The sequence below is a fragment of the Megalops cyprinoides genome, chromosome 16 (assembly GCF_013368585.1).
Source record: "Megalops cyprinoides isolate fMegCyp1 chromosome 16, fMegCyp1.pri, whole genome shotgun sequence".
Classification (NCBI taxonomy): Eukaryota; Metazoa; Chordata; class Actinopteri; order Elopiformes; family Megalopidae; genus Megalops; species Megalops cyprinoides.
In genome coordinates this window covers 22,889,306-22,915,322 of record NC_050598.1, presented here as the reverse complement: position 1 = coordinate 22,915,322, position 26,017 = coordinate 22,889,306, and the positions used below count along the sequence as shown (strand labels likewise).

The following is a 26,017-nucleotide window of genomic DNA, read 5'->3' as shown; positions in this document are numbered from 1 at the left end:
ACTCAACCCCCTTTTCAGAGGCCCGCAGAGGTTCCTCCTTCCTGGCATCCTGCACAGTGAAGAGAGGCTCGCTTTTGTAAATGTCACCTCAAATTAAAGCTGGTAGCACATATGTCAGCGAGGTCTGTAATAGCTGCACTAAATCTGCGTGGTCTGATTAAGGGAAGGGCAGAGAGAGCCCGGGGTCAGTCACATGGTTGCGAAGCCAAATTGCTTCCGCTTGTCCACTTAGGTGAAAGGCACGGAATGCATAATTCAACACAGTAGCCTATCAGAACAGACGGTACCCCACCGACACTTGAATTGAGACATGGACTGAGGTGTAAAATCGAGCAGGCTCGGACTTTTAATGAACAACACTGGGAAAAGGTCTGGCTGAGCTCAAATGTTTTTGGGCAACAATTAAGCCTCTCAAAGAGCAGCATAGATACTGTACTCAGTGGCTGCTGTTATCAGTGTTCAAAGTTTAATAACTAGTACAGTCAAAAATGAATTCCAATGCTTCAACCTTACTCAGGGAGCTTTGTCAAGACAGTAAAATTAATTTGCACTATCCTTTCCTTACATAAATATTGATAGAATAATGCCAAAAGATTAATTAGATGATTCACAGCACATCATTTTCCTATTGTTAATATCCAAATCTCAGGAGAGGGTTCCCTCAGCTGATTTGGCTCTTCTGACTGGCAGTGTGGGTGTGGCACATATAATAACGTGTACAGAAAATCTGATGCAGTTCCTTCAATAAGGCTTAAATACTGATATTTCTTTTTATCATCCCTACTTAGTCAAAAGTCTTAAAGCAGTATTCTACTTGTAGAGCAAAGCACCTTCCAATATTCAATGGGCCTCATTCATCAAAATGTTTATAGAAATGGGCTTATTTTGTTATTGGGAGAAGTTCACATGAATAAAATTGGATTCTTAAAATGTGTGCCAATATCCAATTTCATTCTTGCTCTATATATAGGACATATACGACATTTTGATGTAAAAAGCAAAAAAGATGAAAATACATTCTCTAATTCAGAGATGTAAACAATTCTGACAGATGTGGATGCAATAATAATAAAAAAAAAGAAAAACAATTGGTAATGTGATCGGTGGAGTGTCCGGGACATTGGTAAATCACTGGTTGAAATAGACACGGCTGTGAAATGACTCCAATATCTAAATCAATTTTTAAATCAAAGCGTTTGTCCTTATGTTGCCCTATCCAACAATAAAATTTGTATCTGACACATAGAAAGCATGTAGACGTAAACTGCAGAGATGTAAACCAGGAATAAAAAAGGCACACAGCTGCATGTGATTCATACACTACCCTTACTCAAGACATTCAGTTAATTCTGTGCAAGTCCGACATGTAGCCCTGTTCTCTGGCCATAGGTTCTCTCATTGCAACTGGTGGAGAAAAAAAAAAGAAAAAAACTCTTGCTTAGATATGTAGTCACATAACAAAAAATTGGTGAATTTTGTTTGTCAATGTTGATTGTCAATGTTGAATGTCACATTGATTGCGCAGCACTATATGAAGAAAACGTGACTGTGTGCATGAACAGTGAATTTTACTCAATAAATTTGGGATTAAGAAAAGCACCAGCTCTGCCTCAACACCAGAAGTACTTTTATCAGAAAATGGAACTGTGAAACCTTGAATTGGGTATGGGTTTCAAGAGAGGTAATGCTTGGAGTGCAGTTTAGCATTACAAACAATTCACTGCCCAAAAGCAAATACACTCCTGTGTTCCTCCGTTTAAAACTTGCACCTTTCTCTCCTCATGCTAAATAAAAAAACATCTGGTCTTGTATTCTATGGGTGTGTATCTGGGCATTTAATAGATCATAAAACACACCACATGGGAATCCTGATTCTCTTGTGAGACTTAGAGTGTGCATTACAGTGATAAAGATGTAAAGCTACAAAGTAAAGTAGAGCAAGCAGGAGTTCACCTATGAGCTGCTGCAAACCGTTTTGTTAAACGGGACATCTCACGAAACGCCTACATTCCATGCGTCTGGGCTGTGACTCCTTCTGCGTCACCCTCTCTGCACTAAAAGCATTCTGCCCCAGGCTGGTAAATAAAGCAGGCCCAAAATAATAGCAGGAACAGGCAGTGGGCTAAGAAAAAAGGCAATTTTATAATAATAAATTGTAATGACTTGAATTGCGTTGAACAAAATGTCCTTAAAATTGCCTTCCCAGAACTCTTTAATGTTCTAGCATTTCTGCCTCGACAGACAGACTTTTTTCCCCTAATTTCAAGTTCTTGTTTATTTCCTATCAAACAACAAAAAAGAGCTGTTATTCAAGCCGACAAAGTCTTTGACTGATAAGTGGACTTGTTGATGTGAGGACTGTCTCCAGGTTCTGCAGGGATGATGGTTTTGTACTGACACAATGCCTTATGTCTTTTAAATGTCCTTACTCCTTGATAGCTTCAACAATAAATCACTTTAAATCTGGTAGCATTTACAGGAAGCCACTCCTAAGCTGATAGTGTGCAATTACACAAAACATACAAGCTTACAAAGAATCAGCACAAGTCTAAATTTCAGCAAATGGGAGGGGGGAGACTGAGTGGAATTTTCTGGCAACGGTGGCTATGCCAACAAGAATCTGAGACGGAACTTTCATTTCAGGTCTGAGGACAGCAGCCTGTGCACATCCCCCAAAAAGCAATATTTCTACTGGCTGATAGATGGGGGAAAAATCACATCGCATATGGCTAATTGTTTGTTTTCCCTAGAGTGCATTGTCTGCGTGGCTGGAAATGCGGCTATCTCCCCTGTTCATCGCATCGAAAAACAAAATAAGGAAATTAAACCCAATGGTATCTCTCGCTCTCCCTTAAGACACAATCTGGCTTCAGTAGCACCGGCCAGGAAGGGAGACTACATCAGGACAGAAGGCATTTTGTGCATTTATAAAGAGGCAAGTGTGTCCTCTGGCATGTTTGGATCCTCAGATCTCATATTGAGATATTCAGGTCACAGAATATTCAAATGCTGCAGCCAGGAGCACACTGCAGCCCAAAGGGGAGGATGGGATATCACAGGCTCTGAGAACAAACTGTTCATAAAAAGAGTGTTCGTGAAAGAGGGGAGGAAGCTTGCTGCTTCATTGGCTTTAATGAACATGTCATGATTTGAGGTGAAGAAGAGAAAAAAAAGGATGGTGGTAGCGTTCCACATAGGTCACTATCAAAGAGAATTTCCATGTGACCTTAATGTTGGCAATAAACTATTAATGGTGAGGACTTTGCTTGAGGTGGATTTGAATGAGGCAAGGGAGGGGACCCAGACTACCTGCAGAGAACAAGCTGGTTTTCATCTTCACTACTTTTCATACATGGGTTTTTCTGGAATTATTATGCAATGTTTTCTCTTAACCTTCTAAACACTTGTGCAAAGAGATACACTATTGCACATACACCAACACACTCTCACACACCTTTGCATGGGAAAATGCTCATTTTTTATCTACAGTGGAACCTGACAAATGTGATAATTTACAGACACACACATACAAACGCACACATGGCCACACACGTACATGAAAACCCCCAATTTACAATCTCCAAACAAGAACAAATCAACAGCAGCCAAGCAGCTCTGCTGCGCTGTTGTAGGGAAAGAGGAGAGAAATATACCTGACTGACAGGGCCAACTCCCTCAAACGACATGCTTGAAAAACCTCTTCACAGCTTACAATGCAGATTCAGTCATGCACTCAGTCATTAGTCTGTCACTGTTACACACAAAGTAAAGGACTCTAATACCACTTCCATTTACCTTGTTAACTCACAGCTACATGGCCCTGTCAGACAGGGGTACAGCATGTCAATGACATTATCTTGAGGTGCAGTTAACTCTGGACAGACACCTGGTGTTAACCCCTTTTTCTGCCACATCTCTCTCATGCTGCAACTGTTAACTACCTAGTTAAAAAAAATAAGCACATGAACAATTACTAGCCACCAAACTAGATGGAAACAACCAATTTTAAAGATTTTAATAGCTCCCCTAGATTATTCTGGACCATCGGATGATTAGGAGTACTCTTTTCCCTTGTTTTGCCAAATCCATTCACAGTTAAAATAATTAATATTTTTTTTACATGAGAGCACACTATTTACTTGCTGTTGTTCCCAGGCTGGTTCCTTCTTTGATGAACCTATTTCTGCAAAACAGAAGCCTGCTTTCACCCCTACCTCACCCCAACCTGCCGGTACGTAGAAACAGCCTCATAAGGAGGGCTACATTCAAAGGCACCTGGACACAAGTGAGTAGAAACAAGCCCTGAGCATTCAGAGGCTGATCAGCTGCACGCTCTGCCTGACATCTCCACCAGAATGCTGCTTGGTTTCACCATGAAGGAGCTACAAACCGGCTTGACAAATAATAACAAAACCAATAGCGAAAAAAAAAAAAACCAGAAAAAAGCAGCAAAAGAATATACAGGCTCCTCACTCAGGGACAGAAAGTATTCAAAAGGAGATAAAAAGGAGGTTAAGAGTAATCTATCACCAGCCTCTAAACCGCTCTTCCTGTTAAAGGAGACCGCGCCTAGAAAATACTGTGCAATACTGATGTGCACTGCTTGTGCACCGTCTCCCATCAGTCCACGTCAGTCCTAATCCTGGGCCCATTGTCAGGGAGACAGTAACATCCACCATTTTATCAAACCTACAGAGGAAAGGGCCTTTGGCCTAACTCATGGCTACACCACGTTATCAATTTTTAAACACTGTTGCATTACACTTTCCTTACCCTGCTCAGCTCTGGCGGACGAAGTTCCTGAATGCGGTGTGGGTTTCAGAGGGCTAATCTCCTGGTATTATAAATAATTGGATAAGAATGAGCGTGGGGCAATTCCCGGGCTGAAAGCACAGCGCGTGCCCTCTGAGGGCGCGGCAAGAGAAATAGCTCACATAGTGAGTGCTGTTTAACAAGGACCAGGGCAGGGTGATGTCCGCGGCAGACCCCGGGAGCAAGGGGATCCATCACCGAGAGTGCAGCGGAGAGTGACAGTGTGGAGGCCTAGCACTCAGAGGGGGCAATCTGCAGTGAGAAATGGCCCTGCCTATCCCTCCCTTTCTCTTTAGACACAAACAAGCCAAAGCTGTCAACTGCTCTGTTCTCATTAGGAGCCTGGGCCCTGACACCCTCGAACCAGTGACGGGCAGGCGCACAAATAAACTGGTGTGGAAAATAAAGAAGGAATAAATCCTTGATTCCGCACTGTCGCGGCGTGCTACGACGGAAACACAGGTGCATCGCAGGTAACCTGTATTTACCCCCCGGGGCCTCCTGAAGCCATCTGCCTTGGAGGACTCGCAGTCAGGGCCGTTAAACTTTAATCCGACTAAAGAAAGTCGGTAGCAGCGCTGATTTCCCTTACAGCAGCACATGTGACTGGCTGAACAGTTTGTGAGTACGTGTGTGCGCGTGTGTCTGTGTATGTGTGTGTGTAATTGTGCATGTATGTATGACTGTCTGTGTGTTTATGTGACTGTGTGTTTAAGAGTTTTAAAAAGCAGCCCACTTGCACACAAAGGAACACTGAAACACACCTGTACCAGACACTCACACATACACACATACACACACACATTAGCATGCGCAATAACATTGTCATACTGGTGCACTCAGCCTGCCGGTTCTACACCCTGCCACTCCCGCACTCTGCTGACTGTTCTTCAGCCTCAGCCCATCCCTTTTGTCTCAGTGCCAGTGGAGGGAAAACGGCCTCACAGTGAGGCATTGTGCTCCCCAGCCTTCATTTCCACTCACCCTCCACTCCATACGCGTCAACACACTTTTATTCAGTGCTTCTGTAGTAGCACTTCTGAAAGGTTAATGCACATAATACTACACCGAGGCATTGAAATTCCATTTTGACATTTTGGTTACTGTAGCATTTTTTGCCACCTAGTTTAATGCTGTTATACATCGATTATAACACAATAATGTATCAATTTTATTCACTCAAGATACTGTGAACACAATTTTCACCTAAAAAAGGCAGCACTGAGAAAAATTTTTGGAGCAAACTGCCCCCCCCCCCCCCCCCCATTGCAAAACAAATAGGCCAGTCTATTAATAAAATAAAAATATACAAACAAAGTAATAAATAAACACCCTAAACTCCTTAACCAGAGAAACAGATCTACAACCTATTAAAAGGAAGATCCTCGCTATAAAGACCCCTCTGGCTTAATGCATTACGGCTGCCCACTAAGTCCCTGACTCCAAGTCCTAAGTTAGTGAGATAATAGTGAATTCATACAGCATTTCTTTCATGCTATTTTTGGCAGCAAGCTGTTACATGTTTAGCCATTCAGAGAGGGAAGAATTAACATTACGGATTTGCCTTCCAGTTGGTAAAATGGTGGGTCCATTCACACACTGTCAAAGCATTTAAAGCTAGTTACCTCATTAAACACTGTCATTGGCTATAAACCGGGAATGGACACCAATTAGTTATTTATGGTACTGAATCTGTGGTTCATTTTGATTGGCTAAGAGGCTGCCACATATAAATTCCCGACCACAGTATTCCGATGTCTGTATGATCACCAAACACTCCCTGTCATCTGTACACAAGGAACATACAGAGGCTGAAATGGCTCAGTGAGAGCCGAATGCAATGCAAAGAATCCATTCATTATACAGTAATTCCTTAATGGCAAATATGCATCACTGTTAATTAATGCCCATGTGTAATCTCCCCTTCAGTGGTAGCAAGAGCTTCATTTTGTCTCCTACTACCAGCGCGCATGTAAGGGACATAATGCATTGTGCACCAAGATGCTGTAAATTGCTGGATTTGTGCATTAGCAGAGACTGTATCAAAGTGATAACAGAAAGTAACTCCAGCATTTTAAGCATCTTGGAGAGAACACATCACTGGAAATGGGGAGAGTAAGGCATTTTAAACGTCAGAAACAACTGTTTGGGTCACATGCCACCCTTTGACTAAAGACACAACAAAACACAAAATTACAACCTAATTGTCGTAGGACTTTTTAATGTATATTTAAGTTTCCTCCTGTCAATAGTACGTAATTGGTCAATAATGACATCAGTGTTCATTTCTAATGTTCTTCTTAGCAAGATTCACCGGCTAAGGTTGGGATTAGCTAAGGAAGATTGTATATGGCAAAACTACAAAGCTGGAGCACACTGCATCTCCTACAGTTTGTTTGATGATTATCTAGCGCCAAGACAATGAGTGCACTCCTCAGATGGATGTATTAGATTAGTGCCCATCAAATGGGCTTTGATCTAAATGCAGCACACTGACTTCCTTTCATCTGAGCACATCTCTGCCTTTGAATGTGCCCATCACACATTACAACTCCTTTAATTTCCATTTGCTTCCATTGCATAGAAGTGTGCAAGCACCCACCGTCACACCTAGTTTCCTCCTTTTTATAAGAGCATATTGCAGTTACAAAAATAGCCAAGAGGCTAAGAGAGACTAATAGACTGGTCCATTAAATATACAAGAAGAGCTATTAGAAACTAATGTATCAGCAACCATTGTAAAATTTTAATAATGATTCTTGAAGATTTCATTAAGTCATTTTTGATCTTTAAAAATCCTTAGACGTCAGATAACTATTCATAGGGATGGCCAAAAGCATATTCTAAATCTCTTCATTTTTAATGTGTAGCACAAAGACCAAGACCTTGGAATCCTTCCTGCTTGTCTGAAAATCACAAAGTTTAAATGTAACTGTTGTTAAAAATGGTGGCCAAATGGTCTGCCATAGGCAGTCATGGCCATTGTCATTACCCTGTACTGCAACTTCATTATGCAATACTGCTTATTAAAGTATCCTAGAGTATCCTCCTCATCCTAAACTTTCAAATGCAGAATGCTGATTTTTAGTAAAAAAGCCTTTGACAGCACTTTAGTATCTGAATAAGATAGTTTCGAATCTTATATATGTCCTGTGTAACATGGTGATTGCTCATCCAGGTCAGAGGGCACTGGGTGTAAATAACTGCTGTCCCGAAAACAGCTCAGTTGAATCACAAAATGATGACATGCGAAAAAGTTCAGAGCCAGCTGTCATCGCTTTGGTGCTGTCAACAAAAGGCTGGCTAACATTCATCAAAAAAATTCCTCAAATGCGAGAGAGTATATATATCAAAGGTCCCAAAGGTTTTGCTGTGCAGTAAAATTAGCAGTTAGTAAATTTAACATTGATCACTAACGGGCTTTGGGTTTTGGTGAAAAAAAAAGAAAAGTAGGTCAAGACCTTTCAACATATTTTATTAGTAGAAATGTCTATAGCAAAGCTCAGAATTCAGATGACATGAATCATTTTATTGCAGTAAATGTCATATGTTAGCACAGCAGAAAACCCCCTTAAGACAAGTTTGTAGTCACGGGTTTTCTTACTCAATTTTTTTAGAGCTGGATACAGGGTATTGACCTTCAGGACCTGAGCTGAATGACATTTGAGTTTGTATGACAGCTTTGTTGTATGCAAGTTGGTAGTAAATTCTTCAGTGATAGGCACGTATAAGGGCAATAGAATATTTAAATTCTACACACCGAGGTATGGTAAATCTAGTCTGTGAACTATTAATCCTGTCCAATTAACATCTGTCAGTACACCAGCTCTGCACATTAGACGGCGCCTCTCACTTCTTTATGCTACTGCTCATAATGCCAGTAATTAGAGGCTTATTCTTTAATTGTTATTGCCATGATTTAATTTAGGGCCTCACTTGGCAAAGACAATTTATGACAAAAAGACATATCGCGATTAATTCAAGGCACATTAGCTCCCAATCCGCAGGTCACTGACAGTAAATTAGTAGAAAGCCTACTTTTAATATTGTTTGACATATACAGCTAATGTTGAATGTTGTTACAGAACTTGTGCTTCAGTCATTGTTATTCACCTACACGTAAAATTGGCTGTAGATGTGTGGCTAACTGTGACAGATCTAACTCCTAGAATATGCATTGGAAAAGCTAATTAGAAACGCATAAATATGAACTACTACTACTACTACTGCTACTAGTACTACTAACACTACTACTACTACTACTACTACTACTACTAATAATAATAATAATAATAATAACAATAAATGATAAATCCCAGAAAGGCATGCAGCAGTCTCGGTTTCTCTGGTTCTACCTTGGGGTAGGCTGGGCCTCTTCCTCTTCTTGCTGTTCTCAGCTCCATTCTCCAGGGGACAGTCTGTCACCAGAGGCCCGTTGGAGCTGCTAAACTGCAGGGGCTCATTGTTAGAGGCCGGGTCGAAGGAAAGCGGGTTCAACCCTGCACCAGAACAAAGGAAAACAGGTTCTGTTACCGTATGGCCTTCCTGTAGCGCTCTCGTAGTTTTGTCAAGAAAGGGATTACCGTGACTGCACAATACTGGAAACCAACAGAGCCTTTTTTGTGTGTGGGTCTCATGACAGATGGTAGCCTACATCGGGGATTGATTCAATGAGGGTATTGACAGGAAGAACACTAGGCAGTTGAAACTTTGAGGTCTCACTTTTATTTCGCTGCATATTTATTTATTTATTTTTTGTCTGAGAGCACAAAGACCAGATTATAAACACAAAGGCTCTCATCAGTTACAAACCCCCACACACAGTTAATAAAATCCCATTATCTATATTGACTGCAGGCTCAGATGCAGAAATGGGCAAGTCTGTCAGACCACTCCAAGCAAACAATCAATTTCTTAGTGTACTTATTTCTCCTACAGATATGAACACCCTTCCAGAAGAGAAAGTAATGAAGAGAGTCATCTCAGAATTATGGGTACAATAACAATGATGTGGATATTACCCCCCCCCCCCCCCAGTCCCAAGGACCAATCAGCAGAAGAAAGTTAGCGTTAAGCCTCACGTATCAGTCATATCCAGTTCACAAATGAGAATGTATTTATAATGTTATTTATAATTCAGCACGGGGTCTGGGAAAGATGGGCCCTTATGAAAAATTCATCACTTCTCTAGGTTTACACTTGTTTTGCTTGGGTTTGTTTTTCTATAGAAAACAAAACAATGAAGTTGCAAAATGTCAGGAACACCCCCCGCCTACCCCCCACCCACACACACACACACACACACACACACACACACATACACACACGCACGCACACACACACACACACACACATATACACACGCACACACACACACGCACGCACACACACACACACACACACACATACACACACGCACGCACACACACACACACACACACACACACACACACACACACACACACACACATACACACACGCACGCACACACACACACACACACACACACACACACACACACCTTCTTCTTCTTTAATTGTTCCAGATGGGAGAGGACACATGGCGCACAGGCAATGTCTCAAAAACATGCCATAATCTCCTCGATCTCACCCCATCAAAGGAGCCGCTATGGATCCTAGCAGGCTTATTGTCAGCCTGGCAGCCTGGCTCAGATTGAGCACAAGAGCTGGGCTGATTACATCTGCTGACCGCTTGGCCTCGGCTTCCCTGTGAGCAAAGTAACCCGAGGCACAGACACAAAATTTTACTGGCACCTGGCAAAGGAGCAAAAAAAAAAAAAAAAAAAAAAGTTACAAAACTGCAGAGTATCCTCAGTGGCAAGACAGGAAAAAAGGTATGAACAATGGGGTAAGTTTTTCGCCCTTCAAGTTAGAATAAGTCCTTGGCAGTGGCAGTTCTCTAAATGAGATAACGAGGTCCGCTGCCATGCAGTGATTCAGTGAGTGAGAGCTTAGATCAAGGCAAAGAATAATATCGCTGCCCGCCAGAGGGCTTTCGGATATGGGCATACAGTACACTTCAGTGCTTCACACCATCCATCAGCACTGTTTTCTGTCCTTTATTGGATAGACTTGCCACAGCCCTGGACACAGGAAATGACAATAAACAGATGAACAATGAACTGCGGTCAGTGATCAGCTAAAAGTGCTTAGGAAGGACATGGAAGACACAGCGAGGAGCAAACGGCTCTCATTTGACCCTCACTGTCCTTAGATCGTTTGGAAAGGCCTCTGGAAAGGTCAAATGAAGGTCACAGGCATGCCAGGAACTTCTCATTGGCCTTGAAATGGCTAAAAAAAAACCTCCTTATTTGGACATCACAAATAGCAAACATAAATCTTGCTTACTGTCCACTGACTGCAGGAGTTAAGATGCAGTCGGAAAAGGGCAAAAAGCAGCATCCCACGCAACCAGAGGACCCAGTATACTTCAAACTCAATCAGATGGGAAAATGTGTTAGAAACGCTTTACCCTCAACCACCATTTTCAGTTTAAGTGCAAATTGCCCATATGCCCATTTAAGGGCCCTGGTCAATTTGGGGAAACACATATTGAGCTTGCATAACTTTCATCAGAAGTCAGGCTGTCAGGTTGTGAAGCATCACTGAAGTCACAGTCAGTACCTATTCTGCAGCCAAAATGTGAAACTAATAGGTCCTAGTATGAAAAGAACGAACGGCTTTTTCCAGTCTGATTGATTTGAGCTTTCAGGGTACACTGTGCCAGAAAAAGAGGCTGAAGAGTGGCTCAGTTGGCAAGGTGTTCAATTTGTATACAGACTGAGGCCTATGGCCCGGGTTCAAAACCTGCTGTGTCATTTGTCAGCAATGACCATGACAGTAACAGTGAAAATTGGCTTTGTTGTGCCGAGCTATAGAATTGGGCAGTACAGGTAGGGTTTCTTCTTCTTACCTCTCAGGCACCCTATGAAATAATGGAGCTGCAATGACACTGTAGTGCGTTGTGTGAAAAACACCATTGGCTGTGTGTGAGTGTATTGGATGACTGTGTTCATTGCACACAAGCACTCAGCGTACAACTGCTGATTTCAAACCCAGGTTGCATAAAGGGGAAAAAGCAGCAAAAAAAAACAAAAGGAGGGTTTTGTAAATCTGCAGACAAATCCTGGAAGATGCCATCGCACTCTCACCATCAGATGGGAGTTAATATAAAGTCAAGATTCAGATTACTGTTCCTCCACCTCTGCTCCCAAAGACCACTGATTGCCTAATGTGTTTACAGGCGAACTTGAAATGTCTTACTCAATTCTCCCCCGCTTCTCCTTTCTTACACAGAGGCATTAGAAGAAATTGGTCATTAGATTTTTTTTTTTCCTTTGCCTGCCTTTTTTTTTTGTTCTGCACCACCACATTACCATCACAATGTGATATGATGTGCTTAGAGAAACACTGCATTCCTTTTCTCTTACATGGACCACATCATTTTGTACACCATCAGCTATTGTTCAGCACACCGTTTGAAAGTATGGGCAAACAATGTTTGAACAATAACCTAGACAAAAGACAAACACTGTCTGTGAGATCCTATTTCTCCTTGCCATATCCTCAGCCAAAAAGCCTATGGGGAATTTTGATTCAGAGCTATTTTTATCTTTTCGACTTTTTTGAGTTCGACGCATGGTAGCCTTTACAACAAAATAGAACAAAGCAGAGACCAAGAATGACTCAAGCTTTATATGCATGCAATGTTTGTTTAATAAGAAATCCTGCAGAGTCTGCCCAGGCAGTCTACCCATGGAGTATTTCTGTGGCAATACGGAGGCGGGGGTGGTATTGAAGTAGAGGCCATTTTGGGTCAAGTGAAGCCTTTGTTTCAGCCCCAGTTTAGAGCACTCTGCTAAGGCTTCCTGTGACAGCTAATTCAAACACCGCAACTTCCAGAGAGACGCCCTCCCACAACCGTGTCTCTCTGATGCTCGCTCATCCCCGACTCCGCACTGCCCAGCTCCATCCATCTGCCAGGCCTGGCAAGCTCCTCTCCCTCTGACGACCCCTCAGGTATGAAAAATGCTTCAATTAATCTTGTAAACATGCAGGATTCACTCGCTGTAAAGGACTAATTTATGCCAGCCTGTTTTAATTAAGCCGGCTTTTTAGATCAATTCGAGCCCGGGGCCTCAGGGGAGGGTGGCCGCTTTCTGTCGCACCTCATCCAGTCCCCTCGTTTGCAGCTGCTCCTCCTGTGCTCGCTAAACGCCCATGACCATGGGGCATCCAGCGCACTCTCGCAAGAGACACGCTATCGTTTTGGCCGGGGGTTTCTGATGAAGGCGTCTTGCTGCGGTTTTCAGGGTATGACATTGTGAGGGAGCACAACTGAAGCCAGGGTTTTTTTTTAAAAATCTGTCACCAGATCCGCCCGAAATACTCTCGAACCTGCATCATCTGCTCAGCCTCACAAGCAATGGATGATTGATTTAAGCAAATGACATCTGGTCAAACCTCGAACAAAACCGTGTGGAATACTTGTGCAAAAGAAACTGAAGTTCTGAGACAAAGAAAACAAACACTGAGGGGACGACTAGGAAAACAGGATATCACAGACTGGAGGGGCTGCAGTCAAAAAAGAAAAACAGAAATAGGAGCACAAATAAGGGTCGATAATGGAGGATGTAGCCTATTAGTGAAGAAATGGCTGAGCTGAGACCAGACGCAGGACAAAGACTGTAGGTAGGGGAAAAAAACAAAACAGACTTCTTGGCAAATGGTGGGTGGGGGGTGGAGGTGGGAGAGCTAGCGGGTCATGGGAGAGGGAAGCGCACACACACACACACACACGCGCGCACGCAAGCAAAGCTGTGAAGTGATTAAATGCAGAGACGCGAGGAATGTGTGAAAGGCAGATCACTGACAAGAGAGGACTCCTAATGGCCTTTAATCCCTGGATACCCATGTAAATAATATGGTAACACTAGCAGAGCTGTCCTGAGAGCGATGGAGTGCATACCGGATGTCTACAGCGGTACTGCGACATCCATATAAAACAGCGGCACGCTGGCAGGAGGCAGGATTTCACTTAAACCCGCTCTTCCTCCCAGCTCTCTGTGCGGTCTTCCTCATCCCCCCCGCCCCCCTCTCCTCAACAGAACCTCATTGATTTCGGACCTGGGGAGCCATCGCCAGGGGGTTGTCGCCAGGATGGCGGCAGCAAGCCTTTCCGAGTTATGTTCAGTGACAGACGACAGGGCAGTGCGGCGATATTCACAGCTGGATCAGAGGTGAACGGGTAATGATGACAGCAATAAGGCCCGTGTCCCTTCTGTGCATGGTTCTAAAAGAAAATCCCAACTCCAAACGTGGCAGGAGCCCAGCGGGTTCAATTTTTCCCTCTTAAAACCGTATGCGGTCCCATTGTTTGCTGAACGCATTCTTTTATATCTTTTGGGCAATACATCATTGTCATTTTATTAACGATATATAAAAAAAGAGTGGCCGATGAAACACACACAAACATAACAATGGTGTTGACTCTTTGTTTTATCCCCCCCCAATTACCAGAGGAGTGAACACATAGCGCACACAGCAGGAAGCACGCCGTGTGCATTATGTTGATTTTGATTGGCCGCTGCAGGCCCAAGGCAGTCTCCTCTGCACAGGGCAGATGGCATCAAAGCCGGCCGGGCGCAGACACGTCTTCAGTGTTTGCACCCTAGGCTCGCTTAGATGGGCAGGCGTGGGCGGGTGGACTTCAGAGGAAGCCGTTGACGAGCTGCTGGGAGTTCTCTGCAAGCAAAGCAGGCAGGGGGAGCTGCGGGGGGTCTCCAGCCAAGCAGCAGGGAACAGAGGCCGGTCGAAGCCCCACCGAAGCGATCTCATCCCAATACTATAGAAACCAGCCGGCCTTCTGATCTGCACAAATGGGCCTGCCTCTCCCTGTCCTCCCGAGCTGTAACGCTGGCCTCAATTTCGGTTTCCAGGAGCTCTAGCAGACTCTTAACCAAAAGTCAGGACGAACAGGCTGGTGATTTCACCAGTACTCATCTCTGGTGAAAGATGTGGACTGTGAATGTTTTGAGAACATGCCTATCCAGGAACATGTGTATACGACATGTTACTGTCCCCTGTGCACCCCCCCCCCCCCCCCCCGACTCTTTGCTCATCTCCCCCTGGACATGCTATATATAAACCAGCCTGAGTCGTGTCGCTTGCATGATTTATTCAGGGTAAAAAATACGCTGCTCCTGAAACCATATCAAAGCTATTTATTTGAATGGAGACCAAAGCAAGGCTGTGTCCATACATACGTTACAAACTGGTGGGGTGGGGAGTTGGGAGGGGTATTGGGTGCCATTAATCTTCCCAGCACATGAAAAAACAACTTAGCTAACAGGGAGATTAAGCAGAATTCATTCGTCTCTGGGAAAAAGAGGCACGCTGTGTCACAGAGCATTAACACATCAGTGACCTAATGAATTCAATTTGCCTCCTCTCTTTCATTATTTATTTTTTCCTCTCTAAAACCAGGAATTAAGGCTGTCCCTGCGGACCCCACACATGCTGGTAATTCTGCTCCATGAACTTGTTTTATTCAAAAGCTGACGGTGCTAATGGTTTGGGTCATGTTGGGGCCATTTGAAGGCCCACTATACCAAGGTACCAATAGCCTGTTGGGGGAAAAAAATATCTGTACCTGAACTCCACAACAGCAGACTGTGAAATATTTTGTAAGCTGACTGTTGTAGTGCAACTGTTAAAGGTTCAAATTAATATTAATATTGTGTCTGGTGCTCATGCAGAGTTTCCAGTAAGGACTATTATGAGGTAAGGTAGCGCTGTAGGTTGGAACTGTTTATAGACAATGATGTGAAGTCAGTGGTTAAAACAGCAATCTTTGAGAAGTGACCTGTGTTTACCAGGATGAATGGTAAATGGACTTATATAGTGCTTTTCTACTCATTTAAGTACTCAAAGCACTTTACAGTTATATGCCTCACATCTACCTACCAGTGGCAGAGGCTTCCATACAAGGGTACCAACCGGCCACTGGGAGCAGTTTAGGGTTCAGTATCTTGCTCAAGGACACTTCAACATTCTGCCAATAGGAGCCAGAATGAGAGACCTTCCAATCCCCAGTCAACTGCTCTACCTCCTGAGACAATGTCACCCCAAATGACAAAGCACTTACAGACTTGTTGTTGGGCAGGAACTGAATCATTGAGAAGAACAATTCAACCTTTTTCTTCTTTTTTGTATAAGTGTGGTTCATATTCAAGGTTACAATAAATACAACACAGAACAGCCCATTTTCAAAGGGCCAGGGCCAGTCTATATTGCTGGATTGTGAAATGGAAGAAAAAAAGGAGCGGGGTAGAGGTAAGGTTCATTGGCATAGTGTGGGTATAATGGTATAATGAACCATCACTAAAAAACCACCCTAAAAAAGCAGTCCAGTCTGAATCAAACACAGACCGTAAAGTATTAGCAATAGTTTGACCTTGTGTAAAAACTTTACAATGCAAAATAAATAAAGAAATATAAAAAAATAAAATAAAAAATACAAACTAATAATTAACATTCATACCAAAGTGGGATCCTTCTTTTATTATTAACCCAAAACAGTTACAGGTATACAGGCAGAAAGGAATTATGGTCCAAGACCATCTATTTTTAATTGTCTGTGCCTTTCTGAACATATTTTTGATACTAATAAAGATGTCAATTTCCCTGTTCTACAGTAAGTGTACTGTAAATGTCAATGTGATGCAGACAACAAGTCAGACAGCGTTACATCTGAAGATACATTTGCTTTATGTCTTCAGTTTATTACCATAAGCAAAAGGAAGATTAATTTCAAAGAACTGATCAAAGAGAGGGCAATGGCCAGGGATCGCAGTGTGGCTGATGTGAGTTCAGGGCCAGCCATTGCTGTTCCATTTGCGTTTTGTGTTACCCTCTATGTGCCTCGTTCCCTTTTCTCAGGAATACACAGAGCGAACTCCACACAGAAACAGAAACCTATCTGCAGTACGAGAAATGGGTTGTCTTGACCAGTATTAAAATGCAAATGAACTTCTCCCGATTTGCCTCAGCTATGAATTGCGTGCCAACAGGCTGTTGTCAGCGTAGTGGATTTAGGAGACATGTTCCACAAACACAGAGCAGTTAAATAGATCCTCTTCAGAAATTTACAGTTGAAACCGTTTGTGGTCATGGAGGTACTTTAAAAGTATGGGAGTATGTTCATGTCAGTCAGTAATGTGATGCACATTGGGAGAGGGGCTTTTCTGGCTGATTTTGGGGCGTATGGGGTTACTATCTTTCTCCTCATCCCTCGCTTAGCACCACTTGACTGGATGATTGGTTTGATCAAGCAAGGCCTCAGAGCAGAGGTGGGAAAACTTTTCCCAAAATAATTTTTGTCAAGCAATGAAAAATGACTTCTCGATGCCCACATACTGTGATTAGTGCATAAATTGCATGTTATAATTGTGCACTTCAAAAGCTGCTGATGTAAATGAGTGTTCTATACAAGGCTTAATGAAAAGTCAACTCAAGATGGATAAACACATAAATTGCTCAACTAACTGATTGCCAAGTGCTGTCTTTGGTTGCACAGCATTATTTGTTATGTTTAGACTTCATCATTACTGTGTTCTGTGGTAAATTGGGTGGTGTATTGCAATCTATCTTTAGTTCATCCTTAGTATTTTACACTGTGTGAATAATCAATGGGCTAACTTTGCTAAATAATGATTTCTTTCATCTTGCTCAGTGTAGATAGTGGGAATCTGAATCTCACATCCTCAGAACTGTTTGTTGTGTAGATAAACAGAACCATTGTTATGGTGATGTTTCATTAACTTTGTATTTCCCCTTCAAGCTATGATGAGCTGAATACATGTGGCACATTAGGTCGTGTGTTATGGCGTACAATGGAGTAAGTCAACAAAACACATATATGCACCATCACTGTCTGTTCTTAAAGTAGTTGTGGCTAGTAACCACTGGAACAAAATACATCATGCACGGGTTTCATACTGTATTAGACTGAAGAATGGTATGATCAAAAACCCTCACAACGAACAAGAGGGAAAGACTTCCAGAAGTGCTGACTAGGTCTGATGTTAGTTCTAAATAAAGTTTATGTACACATGCATGCATGCATGCACATATATACACACGTGCGCACATGCGCACAAACAGACACACACACACACACACGCAAACACAAATATAAATGCTAACAAATCTACAAGCACACCAGTATTTATACATGAATGGTCCATAAAAAAAAAACATATGTACAAAATGTAGAAGAAAACCAGATATCGTTGACAATCCCCTCCCGTAGCAACTGACAAATCCGTCTCTATATTTTCATTTTGTCCCCTAAAAAAGTGACACACACCCACACAGAAACATATACACAACTCATTCCACATCATGTTTCTCAGAGAGCTTAAAACAGCATTTTTTTTTTTTTCATGAAACAGGGTTATCTCCAAAGTCTGTTCTTTCCATTGTCGATTTAGTTAAGGCTGGGAAAATGAAAAACTCTTATCCTGGGTTAATCATTAAAAGATCTGGGGTGGGAGTCTGGGGAGACATAAAACTCCAATTCTGATGTCCTTTCAGAAGAAATGAGCAAGAATGTTTCCAACCACCTCTCTACATTCAGAGAGAACACGTCACTCTGCAACACCACAGAATATCTGAGATGTTCTCTGTGCTACTCCCAGGCCAGCTGCAGATCTCCCTATGCCCCACAAGGCTCCCTTTCTGTAACAAGGAATTCCAATGCTGAACATATTTGGCATAGGAAAGCCTAGTTTCTTGGTACATGCCTGTTCTTTTTTCCTTCTTGGTGTTAAACCACATATAAACGACATGCTTGCCGCCTCGTTTCAGCTTCCTGTAACAACAGCACCATTCGAAATCTCTTTGATCCACAGTGCGAAGACATCAACTCAGTGCTTTTGCTCGTATGTTCTTCATTGTAGCTGATTCACAATGTTTGTTAACACAGGGCTTGCATCTGCTTTGCACTTGTGTTACTCTGACCTTGACTAACAGGGACAATGGTGTGGGATTAGAATATGACAAAGAAAGAAACAGATGTTAGCTCCGGTTTCAAGAAAAAGTAATGTTTTTCCACATTAATAATCAGTCATGTTTTGGAGATGTTAATCAATTTGGATGTTGCAATCTCTCACCCTCTAAAATATCAAAACTGTCACATCATCTGACACAGTAGTGAGTATAAGCCTTGAATGGAAAATTTAAAATGTGGCAAGAGATAAACCTCTGAGAATAGCATAAGAAATATCTGGCATCACTCAGCATCACAGAGTACAGGACACGAAAGACCAGCATTACTGTCATTCATTCCGTGTCAGGAACTGGCAACTGGGCAATGGGGAGTGTAGGAGGCACACTCACAGCGCCCCAGAACCCAGAATCCTGTGTGTGTCAGTATTGTAGGGCAAAGGTACTGTTCTAAAAACATCTCTCAGATAGGCCTCTGACCCGTGCCACACTGCCCTTGGCTCCTTATGCCACTGAGTTAATGGGCAATTGCCGCGGCCCAATGCACTGTCTTATTACTCAAAAGGTCACATGACATCAGGCTGGCTTTGCCGACGTGCCCTGACAGCTGGTTCATCAGGGTGCGCAATCCACAATTACCCAGGAGGACAGCGATATTCCACATTCCATACTCCTCTCAGCAGCGTGAGCAAATCCAGGCGCAAAGCTAACAGACAGTGTTAGAGAAGATACAGCAGACAGAATACCGGTACCAAACCCGCAGGCTACGAAAAGGAGCAACACCTCAACTCTTAGACATCAACTCCTAGCATGAGCAAGTGTACGTGTCAGCCGAATAAACAAGTCGTCTGACTGATCCGGCTTATCATGTAAGCTGAAATACGACAATTGTCAGGGGAATTTTTCTGGGTCCATTAGCTTAGCTTTTCTCTCTGTGTGAGTGCACTGTAATTACAGCACACGGGTGTGCAAGAATCTCAACAATCCACTGTGGAAGGTATGCTGATCCCATTATCATGGGCTCATTTGGAGGGATTAATGAGTCATATAAATAGATGTATGAATAAATGAAATTTGTATGATATTATTTTTGGGGGTCTGTTTATACTGTTGTCTGTCTACTTGGGCCAATCCACTTGTGAGATATTTGTTTTCATATCCACAGTATTTCCCAGTGACCAGTATTGACAAGTACATTCTTTTTTTTCATTGTCCGACAATAGTTGTGAGAAATTAAACAAAACAGGCGTCATACTGTCAGTTTTTATTTGTTTACATTTAATGGACTTCTGTAAGAGCATGCCTTTAAATGGAAACATATTAAAGTTTGGCAACACTTAACACTGAAAATGTAGTTTTTTGTCACTTGTCATAAAAGTAGCATGAAATTAAGCAAACCAAAAATGTTACTGGCAGTTTAGGTCCTGCTTATATTGACCCTTTCAAAAACAAGTTTTAACATCTAATGGCCTTTTATAACATGCCCATGAGTTAAGTATGGCCTTGCAATTCCTAGATCAGATTAGTTCTGGCTCGCTACACCGACCTTGCGCTCAGCTTTAGCATTATCTGCATTGTATGACCTATACACGTCTTGCCCTTGTGCCTGTCTGCCCACTATATGCACTTTTGTACGTTGCTTTGGATGAAAGCGTCTGCTAAATGAATAAATGTAAATGTGAGTTCCAGAGCCGAAATTAGGACAATTTTCCAAGGGGCCCACGAGACGATTTGTTTTTGTCTGTGGCGCAACCGTCTAGCTGCCCGTCTCCATCACAGTGGAACACGCATTCCACTAAAACCCCACTAATAAATCTGTTCAGCTCCTTCAGACCAGGTGCACAAATAAACATGCCAGTGGACGCTAGCTCGGCTTCCCTTTAGCCGTGCCCAGCACAGCGTGCTCTTTCTTGAATGTTTGGAGAGCGGTGGGGTAAAGAAGGAGGACCCGTCAATAGCCTACTGTGTGTTTTTCCTCCAGCTGCCCCCGGGGAGGGACATGAAAGCCTCCAAAATCAGCGCTGCTCCCCCTATAGACACGCAGGGAGCACAGAGGGACTCTGTGAGCGACGCCGGGCGGCATGGATCTGAAATGTAGACACAGACCGGGTGTCCAACATAAACCACACAAACATGCATGCACTCGCATGCACACACACACACACACACATATACACGCACACACACACACACACACACACACGACTTGATTAACATTTTGCAGCACCTTCAGTTGTGAAAACAACTTAAAAGCCCGCAAAAGAGAAAAAAGTTAACGCCTATAACAGACAATATCTAATCTACAGATTCCCCTACTTGTGTGTAGTGTGGAAGTCATTTTCAGAGGCAGGTGGAACAGGTTTCAGTGATCCTTATGGTTCAAGGCCCTGGGGTGATTTCCATGCCTCTTTATTTCTCTGCACTAATTACAGGAGATAAAGAGGAAATCAGTCAGTGTTACGGTGTTTAAATATCTAAACGTGCCAGTTTCATCTATGTGGCTTCTTTACAGACTGCCTAACGAACCTTGAGCACCTGGCACTAACTACATCCTGATAAATTTCAGAGGAAATGACAAATCAAATAGCAGCTAACAGCCAGGCCTAAGCAGAACAGAGAGGGCATTTGCAGGCATTAACTTTCCATCTTCTTGAAGCAACCACATCGCTTGCTCTGATGTTCACAGGTATTTGGCAACTGTGCCAACTTATTGGTTGTTTATGTTTAGTCTTGCCGTTTTGACTCAAAAAGGCAAATTACCCAAAGCCCCAGCTGTTAACTCTTGACATCTGTCGATTCCAGAATGTTTCTGGAGACAGAGGAGCTCAGGGTAAAGCTACACAAGCTTAGAGCAAAGTATCCACCTCCACCATCACAGTCACTCCTACATAAAGTACACAAACACAAACACATACACGCTGTCCGCATTTCAGAAAAAATACACACTGACACACTCACTGGCTCTTTATGTACTTTCTCAACACACAAACACACACACACACACACTTCTCTCACAGAGCCTCACACTTCCAATATGCGCACTCTCTCTCTCACACACATGGCTCATTCACTTATCAAGCTGCCACCTTGGACTGAAAATGAGCTTAAGTGCAAATAGAAAATAGTGAAACAGTCTTGCCAAGTTAAATCTTCTAAAGAAGACCTTAGATCGTTGGCATTTCCGGGAAGGTTTTCTGACATCAGCTTTAATGGGTTTGAGGCATGCACTGAAGATGAAGAAGCCATGATGAATGTGCTTATGACTGTGTCTTTGTGGTGGATTTAACCAGACAGGAGCGCCAAGTGGGAGGCAGTGGGCATGAATCACCCTGCATGACCCTGTGCTGCCATTTTTCCACAAGCCTCACCTAAACTAAGACATGGCACCTAAGCTGAGTTGAGCTAAGCCTGCTGTTCACTTTCACCAGCTCTACTCAAGCAAGTAATTATGGAATCCTGACAATCCTTCAAGAATCGTTCAAGACAAATCAAATCTATTAAACGACCAATTCAAATTTCACAATCATAAAAGAAACCGACAGCAGTCTACTTCACAATGGATGATCAAATGGAGATCAAAGACAGCTTGATAATTTTAATAATACAATAACCTGATTCAATAGTTGGTTAGCTAGAAACCGCAACTGTGCTCACATTGAGCAGTGCATACTGAATATAGGTATGACAAAGATACAGTAGCACATACAACCTTAAGAGCAGAACCTGAGAAGCTGTGACACAGTGTGCACTGCATATGTATTGTTAAAGTTTTCTATTATTTTCTATTATTATTTGACACATCATAGAATTAATATTTTCCCTCTGAATACAGAAAAGCTTCCATGCTTTGGTGGCTTTATATACATTCCCCAGTCCACGCAATGGTATACCTCAGGTGTGGGTGGCACTAGAGGAAGTGCTGAATGTACACTAGTTGAGACACAGCTAATGGAGGTTGCTTGAGTGGAAAAACATCTTTTCACATCCTAATGAAGGTGGATAACATCAGCCACACCTCCTGATTGCCCCAGTCTCATCCTGATGGATAGAGATGGAGTACAAGGGGCGGGCTCACAGTGAGACACCCGACGGCACAGACCAGCCCCCATCCATACCTCCCTCCTTTCTGTCTTTGACACTCCCCTCCTGAGGGGCCCCCGGGGGGGGGGGGGGGGGGGGGGGGGGGGGGGGGGGGGGGGGGGATGGACGTGGTGGGGGTGAAGAAGGTGAAGGGGTAGGGCCACATGAAAATAGGAGGAACTAGCGTGGATGGTGCTTCAAAAGAGCACACATGTCTGGGACAATGATGCCTGAAGGCCTAGTAGATAAATAGAGTTTAAAACAGAGCGGGAACCATGGTTTCCCCCCCTTATTCCCACAGAATATTCCCTCTGCTTGCTCCACTCAATAGAGCAGTAAATTGAGACAAACAAAGCAAGAAAGATTACATCTCATTTGACCGGAATACAAATGTTCATTAAGGGAATATTTCCAAAACTGAGCAGGCTCGGGTTTTCCATATTCTCTTGCGAAATAGGGGAAATATTTATGTCCCCTTTAATTACAATCCAAGTCAATGACATCGAATTCTATAATTCCTGATTGAAATGTTCCCTGCAGACTCTCGGTGAAAAAAAAGCTTGATGCAGACAAAGCAAACATCAAATATCAGTCCATTTAGCATGATTTTTCACCTGCTGTACCTGCCAACAACAAGCTTAGGTCTCAGTCCAGGGTTAAATGATGACATACTCCATACAAAAAAATAATGTAATCAGTATTCATTATATCAGTGACAAGGAGAAAATTCATCCTCTCCCACTCTGTCATCCCTACAGCCCTCTGGGGATTCGGTGAAGGTTAATTTATTTAAATCTCCCATCCACTCATTTCAATTCCATTAAACAAAACTAATGAATCTTTGGTTTGCAGTCTAATCAGCTTACACTGTCAAAGTGCCCCCCACTCCCCCCGATCTCTCCAGGAACACAGCATTTGTAGAGTCAAGGAACATTCAGTGATAACACGGCTGCTGAAAAGGTCACTCATATTCCACCGATAAATTTTCACCCAGATGTGCACACGTGCCTATAAGTGTGAGCAAGTGAGAATTAGTGAGAATGATAGAGGGAGAGGGAGAGAAAGAGAAAGACAGAGAGAGAGAGAGACAGACAGACAAATAGAGATAGATAGATAGATAGAGAGAGAGAGAGAGAGAGAGAGAGAGAGAGAGAGATGTGTGTTTCTCAGATCCATCTTCTCATCTTTCAGATTATAACCCCTAGGGGGCCAGGGAGTCCAAAGTGGGATATATCAACCCCCCCCCCCCCCCCCCCCCCCCCCCCCCCCCCCCCCCCCCCTTTTCCCTTCCACACCCCTGACTGATGAATCAATTCCCCATCTGTTCTTTCTCCCAGAGTGCATTGCTGGATTTGTGAAGTGCACACTGAGACACTGATGCACACACAGATGTCCTCACACCATTTTCATGCATGTATCAATTAAATCATGCAGCGAGACCTCGGGTGAGTGCCGACTCATTACTGCATTAATGAATTACATTATGCGGCATTATTTAGAAATCTCAAACCAAAGTTGCGCTTCAGAATTACACTCTAAAAAAGGGACATCTGACTGTGAGATTAGTCATTTTAGTCATGAATAAAACAACATTAAAGTGAGAAGCTACTAAAGGTCTGAGTGTAGGGATGAGTGTAGAGGAGAAAAATCATGGGGGGGGGGGGGGGGGGTAGTAACATTCATCTTTTTCAAATAAGTGACAGATGTTTTTGCTTATAAACTGACCATTCTCTTCATACATCTAAGCAAAGACATATTCTAAGATACTGGCATTTACTGAAGAACCTGATGTCTGTTAGCTGCACTTCAGTAAACTGCTCAGTAGTAAGGCACCAGTGCCTGCTGTAGGGTTGATCTACGTCCTCCTTCAATGAGTGTATTACAATTTACGATCAGGAGGCTGGAATAACAGCTGTGGATTGTGTCGCAGTATAAAACCTATCACAGCATTTAAGCTGGAAAACCATGGGAGTTGTGATTTCCTTTTACTGGGTTTAGAAATATCTCTGGATTTAGACAAAGGCTTGGAGTGAGATCAGCTAACCAGATAACTTTTCAGCCAGACACATCCCAGTGCTCCTCCCCCCATGTTCAATGCTGATACAGAAAAGTCTGCTTGGAGACCTGACAACAACATCAGTTGTAACTGTACTCACTTTGGTTTATCGAGAACCTTGTTTCAACACTAGATTCAACACTATTTTAAAAGAGAAAAGAATCTGAAGAATCTGAACTGAGGGAAGCATGTGGATGTCCCTTTACAAAAGACTTGCCATCTGATTACCGTTACAAGTCCCAAGGTCTAAATGAGCTCTGCCAAGCATCTAACATCATCAGTGCCTTGGCATGAACGGCTCATAGGGTCAGAGCTTATTCCAATTTCTATGACATGAGACAACTAGATGCAACAGGGTTTCCAATGGACAGGCTCATTACCCCAATCATTCTATCCAGAGGCTAAATGCCAGAGGTTGCCATTTTTCGTTTTGTATGACTCGGTTTGGGACTGAACCAATGACCTCCTGTGGCAAGGGCAAAAACACTCAAACCACCAGGCCACTGAAACAGTGTACCATGCAAATTCATAGCTATTCATATGAATGCTTCAATACCTCAGCAACACACACACACACACACACACACACACACACACACACACAAAAACTTGGAATGCTGTCTGTGAGCTGTCCTCTTCCTTTTTTCATTTGCCTTTTTATTAAACATAGATGCATTTCCCCTCATCAGTTTGCCTGCAATACAATATTTCAAAGGGAGAAATGGCATTTTTTCCTTTTTCCTCTGCTGAAAAATTTCATGGCCTATTTATCACGTTAATTTGTTTTCAAAATGGGTGTTTGCGTGTTTTTCTTGCCTTAGATAATCGCATGAAAACCAATCTGCATCGAGGCAATGCCACTGTACGCCCTTGCCATTTCCTCCCTAGCGGTGATTGTTTTCAAAATGCCGGTGGAACATTATTACCATTTATTCCAATTAAAAGTAATCTGCGCGTAATCCTGCTTGCGCGATTCAGAAGACGGGGCCGAATTGGCGCCGCGGCGAATGGAAGCTCCTCGGCTGGGGCGGAAGCCGGTGAA

The 26,017-nt window shown here is 42.9% G+C and overlaps 1 protein-coding gene across 1 annotated transcript in view; it reads right to left on the bottom strand.

Annotated features, from left to right (window-relative positions):
• LOC118791165 (ecto-NOX disulfide-thiol exchanger 2-like) overlaps window positions 1-26,017 on the bottom strand; it is a 124,037-nt gene that overhangs the window by 74,120 nt on the left and 23,900 nt on the right. Inside the window, exon 2 of the mRNA XM_036548447.1 lies at window positions 9,168-9,311. Coding sequence (XP_036404340.1) covers window positions 9,168-9,311 — 144 coding nt within the window. The remainder of the gene's footprint in view (window positions 1-9,167; window positions 9,312-26,017) is intronic.